Consider the following 6,000-nt stretch of genomic DNA (forward strand, 5'->3'; position numbering starts at 1 on the left):
GGTTGGGGTGGGGGATCTCATGAAAATCAAAAGGAGTTCAGTAGAGAAAAAGGACAAGCGGGTGGGAGAAGGGGAAGAAGGCGGGGAGTGTTGATGAGTGATACTGGCCAAATTACGTTGTTTTAGCGTATGCATGTACGACTATGTAACAACAAATCCCACCATTATGTACAACTACACTGTGCCAATAAAAAGATGCTCTTCTCAAAAAAATAATAATAACACCTACTTTATAGAGTGACTAAGTAAATAAAGTGAAGAAAGTATGTAAAAACTCTAGTAAATGTTCATTAAATGTGAGCTTATATTATTTTGATAAACTACTTTCAAAGACAGGAACATGAATAATTTTTATATATAAATCCATATTTCATGTCAATGCTGTACTTGGCCATCCCCTCTTTTCTACCTATGCTAAATTGCAGGGTAATCTCAACAAGTACCATGGCTTTAAATACCAAATACCCAAAGTTTCTATCTAAATTCCAGATTTAGATATCCAAATGTCTTCCCTACATCTTCAATTAATGTTTGGTAAGCATCTCAAACTCAACATATCCAAAATGAAACACCTGATTTCTATTCACTATCACCCTGCCCCACCAGCTCTTACTCAGTCTATCTACTTTATTCAATAGCACCACCATTTGGAAGTGCTGCCAAAATCTAAGAGTCTTCCTTGCTTTTCTGCACATTAATCTATTTTCAAATTTCATCAGTTCTACCTATAAAATACATCCTAAATCCAAATACTTCTCAATGACTAACACGCCTAAACTTCTTCTATAGTTTCCCAAGGGTCTCTTTATTTTCAACTCCATACTGGTCATGTTCGAGCAGCACTATCAGGTATTGGGGTTACTCCTCTGCTTAAAACCCTCTTCTAGCATCTCATCATGTTTAAGATTAAGTACAAACCCCTTACCATGGCCTGAAAATCCATACAGAATCTGGATACCACCTACCTCTCCTACTAACCTACCTATCCACCTCTCTTAATTTGTGAGTTTCCCTAGGCTTATTCTTTACTTCTTCAGCCATAATTATTTCAGCTCCTTGGACATGCAAAGTCTTGTTCCCACCTCAGGGCCTTTGCATGCATTTCTCTCTTCTCTAACTATGACCTTCTCCTGATCTATGTTCTCCCTTCTTCTCATCATGTAGAATCAGCCTAAGAAGAAGCCTTACCTGCCTATTCTGTCTGAAGGCTCTGATACTGACACACATACACTCTCTATCATACATACACACAAACACACACAACATCATCATTGTATTCTATGTCTTCACAGCATTTAGCTATCTAAAATTAATTTGTTTGTTTATTATCTATTTCCCTTCAGCCCAAACATTATAAACTACATATGAGCAAGAAAGTTTTCTTACTGAATATGATATCCCATACAGTGCCCAACACTTAACTATTTTCTAAAGAAATTAAATACAGGGCTGGGGCTGTAGCTCAGTGGCAGAGCGCTTGCCTAGCATGCATAAGGCACTGGGTTCAATCCTCAGCACCACATAAAAATAAAGGCATTCTGTCCATCTACAACTATGAAAATATTTTTTAAAAAAAGAAATAAAATATACAAGAATACAAAGACACAAAAAAGAAAATTAAGAGGAGAAATTCATCCCCTACCTTCATAACCAATAAACATTTTATGGGCTTTTGATACCTGGCTACATTGGTATGGACCACTAAAACTGCTATCTGGCACTGCTACACATAACAATTGAACCTAGAAACCCCTACTACCCATTCCAAGAAACAATAAAGTTACCAGAAGACACAATAAAGTAGTCACAGATGCCAATTTTTAAAAAAAGAAAAGAAAAGCCAACCCCCACTACAACTCTAAGATCTTGGATTTATATGTTGTTGAGAAAGGGATGGAAAGGTTCCAGTTTCACAGTCCCAGTAAGAACTAGTTACTAATATGACATTTCTCTTCATATTTTGGATTCCTCTATTCATCCCAAGTCAAAAAAAAGTAAAGAACAGCCAAGGGGGTTTGGGTCTCCTCTATGCTTAGGAGAAAAAAAAATATATGGACAAGGCAAAATAACTCAGGCAAAACTATAAAACAGGTACAGTCTGTCTTCAGTGTTCTATAAATAGTCTGCCCTTGACATCTCAAATCTGCTTAATCTGGACACTCTCCAAGACGGTTCTACTTCCACTTTTCACCCACTTGTCCAGCCCCCTTCCCCACAGATATCACATTGTCTTGGATATCATGCCTTAATTTTCTGCTTTCCACTGTGAAAGTGAAACAATCTGATATACTGTGATAATGTATTTAAATGAGAATGCCAGAGAACCTTTCCCTTCCCAGGTAATATATATTCTGAAATGAACCTCTAAAAATTAGATAGATTCTAATTTAGCAAATGCCAAAAGGGGAGAAACCCTGGAACACTTATGAGAGACATTTCAGAAGAAGCAGGTTCTTCTGGTGTCCTTCAAATAATACCAAGCACATTTGTATACACTATATACTGAGCTTGAAGGACAGTCAACCTCATTTACAAGAGAAAATTTAAATGACATTAAACTATAATTTTTATTTGCCAGATTAACAGCAGCAACAGCAATAAAAATCTAAAAGTCTAAGACACTCTGAAAGAACTTTTGAGTTTATATAACTTTTTTTAAGATGATGATGGACCTTTTATTCATTTATTTATATGCAGTGCTGAGAATCGAACCCAGTGCCTCACACATGCTAGGCAAACGCTCTACCACTGAGCACAACCCCAGTCCCAAGTTCATAAAACTTTTGATGGGAAAGTAAAATGATACAATCCATGAGGTGAGGAACTTTGCAATTTCTAATACAATTATATAGTAATTCTCCTTGAACCTAGCAATCTTATTTTTCAGAATCTAACTAAAAACAGACCTCCATTATTATTTATGAACAAAGGTATTCACTGTGACATTATTTTAATAGCAAAAATTTGAAAACATGGCAATTTCCATTAATGGGAAATTAAGTGAATGATGATATGTGATATATGATATGTTCACATACTAGAGAAGAATGCAGAGAAAAAAAATAAGATCTCATCCTTTTGGTATGAATTTAATTCTAGGATACAGGCTTTAAAATAATCCAGATACAAAATAATAATATATAACATGCCACCTTTTGTAGAAAGGAAAAGAACTAAGAATATGTGTATCAGAAAACAGTGGTCTAGGCAAAAGAAAATAAAAGACTCAGACTGTAATGACAGCAGCAGAATGGGAAAAAAAGAGTATGGATTCAAAATACATTTTGCAGGTAGAACTGACAAAACTTGCTAATAAATGTAGGAAATAAAAGAATGAGAGAAATATAGGAAGATTCTTAAGTTAGAACGTAAGCAACTGAGTAGACAGTGCTATTAATTACCCGAGATGAGGAAGCCTGAAGAAGGTAGAGGTTCATGTTAGAAAATCAAGACTTGCATTTTAGACATGTTAAGTTGTTATTCTAACAGACATCCAGTAAGAAATTTCAAGTAAGTAGTTTGATAAAAGAAGAAGAGTTCAAAGACAGTCCACAGCTGGATTTATAAATTCACAGAGCATTCAAAACAGTAAAACTAGATAAAATCAAAAGAGGGAAAAGATGGGAAAATGAAATAAGTCAAGGACCAAATCTTGGTATATTCCATAGTTACAGGTCTAACAGAGGGAGAAGCCAGCAAAGGAGACAAAAAAGAAATAGCCAAATATGTTTTTAAAAAATGAGTGTAATATCAGAAATATCATTAAAACAATTAAAATAATTCTACTCTATATAACTTTCATATTCTGTAATTTATAAAAGTCCAGCTTAAAATACAAAAGTTTTAGCCCTCAGTCTTAATTCTAGAAATATTTAAATACTTATGCAACATCCAATACATTAAATTCCAAGGAAATACATATAAACAGAGATTCAGACACTTTTCCATGACATGGCTACAATATGAATAATTTTTTCTAAAATTTTTATCATAGAATTAAAATTCTACAGAAAAATGGAAGGACGTCAAGAGTAAACTGATATAGAAAGATGTGGACAACATACAGAGATGTGGGCAAAGCACATTCTGACAACTACCTGGCCAGGAATAGAGACAGCAATAAAGAATAGCAAAAGTGTATAATGAAATAATTACTTTTATATTCTATGTTCTCCTCTGTAGCTTTCTGCTTCCACTGTAGCCATGAGAAACCCTCTTCATATTTTAGTTTCCTTCCTTCTAGTGATCTCTATTCTTTCTCGATTCTCTCTTCACCTCACTATAGCTTTAACAGCTTTTGATAACAATCTGTATAGCAGCTTCTTTTGCTGTCCCATCAAATAAAAAGTCTTATTTAGTGGGATGAGGCAATAACTAAAAAAATATTTAAACATTTATAGTAACTCCAGAGTAAAACATTAGAATATAAGACTAAAAATGTTTACACGGGGGAAAAAAAACAACAACAATGTACCAATTTGTCCTCCTTCCTCCATTTTAGGTAAGAAGTACAAATCCACATAAGAACTGACTTCCATTTCCTCCTTGGAGATACCAGACGAAAGGTACAGATAAGCTACATGCTAATAAAGGAAGATTGTTTTTAAATAAAAAGGAACTGCAGACAGTGATACACAGATAAATTACATGACCATGTCAATAATAGCCACATCAATTCACCTAAGAAAGACTAAACATTTTTTTCAACTCTAAAAAAGCTAAGATTTTTCAGAGCTGTCAAAGACTTGCTGAGAACAGACTGACATTTCCCTGACATGCCAATCACATTCATGTATCACTGACACTAACACTGCTCCAAACCTCTTGCAGGTAAAATATTAGGGTGAGGTTAGATGCTAGCTGACCAGACTCAAGAAAATCAGGTGAATTTTCAAGAGATGCAAGAAAAAGAAAGCACTCCAAGTTTTAAAAGAGATAAGAGTAGTAAATTTATAAGAATTTATTTCCCTGGCCTCCCCAAGTCTATCTATTCCTTTCTTCATACCATTTCACAGATTTGTGATTACTTCTACAGAATTGTGGGGACCCCCAATGTTCTCCTGATTCTTTCAAATCTGGAGAACACCTGATTCCTCGCATTCCACCTAATAACTGAATTACCTTTCCTGGGGCCACCTTGTTGAACCACCCAGTTGTCTAAGGAAGCATAGACAGTTGTTCGTGTCATAGGATGTTGTGGTCTTTGATATATTCCCGATTTGAATTTCAACCAACTCCTCACATCTCTCTGATGGGGCACAGTAATAGAACAGAAGTCAATGGGAGATCAGCATGCACTCAGATTCCAGATTCTGAAAGGGAACAAAAATCAAACCCTCCATTCTTTGCCTCTTCACCATGTCTAAAATTCAATATGCTAGAAACCAGGCTTTATCAGTCCATCAAAACTAAATATAAAGCAGCAACTCTCAAGAGCCACATAGTAATCAACATGTACTTTATGTACAATTAAATCTATAATACAAATAACATTAATGTTTATTAAATGTTATGTCTTATAAATCCAAATTGTCTGCCATCTCATAAAAATTTATTGTACACTGTGTTTATTTAGTATTTAAATATCTTTACTGAGCATTGACTTACCTTTTCTAATACAAATAAGTTCATGTACTCCACAGGTTCTCTCTCCACCTATTTAAAAAAAAAAAATTATGAGGCATTAAAACACAGAAAATAGCCTGAGCTTGAATGTTACCAAAAACCACTTTAAATTAGCACCTAGAAATGATCTTGGAAAAAAAATCCCTAATTCTTCTCTTTAAACTTAACTAAATTAATGTGATAACCTGGTTCTCAGAATTTTTTCTAAACAACCCAAAAATTAAGGCTTTATGAAGTTTTGCAATGAAGACACTTCATTCAAGCATGATATTTTGAACAGCAAGCCTCTCAAGAGCAGAAATCACATCACCACTTCCCAAACCCTCTTCATATCAGTATGCACCCAAGTTACCATAAAACAAGGCAAGAAAGAAT

The 6,000-nt window shown here is 34.6% G+C and overlaps 1 protein-coding gene across 5 annotated transcripts in view; it reads right to left on the reverse strand.

Moving 5' to 3' along the window:
• Positions 1-5,677, reverse strand: part of Syt14 (synaptotagmin 14) — a 235,535-nt gene extending 229,858 nt beyond the window's left edge. For 2 of the 5 annotated variants that reach the window (XM_015483380.2, XM_015483379.2), the window contains exon 1: positions 5,608-5,677. Coding sequence is in view for 3 of the 5 variants with exons in the window: in XM_048809440.1 (XP_048665397.1) it covers positions 5,122-5,248; positions 5,608-5,631 (151 nt within the window). In the remaining 2 variants the exon portion in view is untranslated. Of the gene's footprint in view, positions 1-5,121; positions 5,313-5,607 lie in introns of all 5 variants that reach the window. The other 3 variants (XM_048809442.1, XM_048809440.1, XM_048809441.1) reach the window with 3 other exon arrangements.
• Positions 5,678-6,000: the final 323 nt, after the last annotated feature.

This window comes from Marmota marmota, unplaced genomic scaffold (genome assembly GCF_001458135.2).
Source record: "Marmota marmota marmota unplaced genomic scaffold, marMar, whole genome shotgun sequence".
In the NCBI taxonomy this organism is placed as follows: Eukaryota; Metazoa; Chordata; class Mammalia; order Rodentia; family Sciuridae; genus Marmota; species Marmota marmota.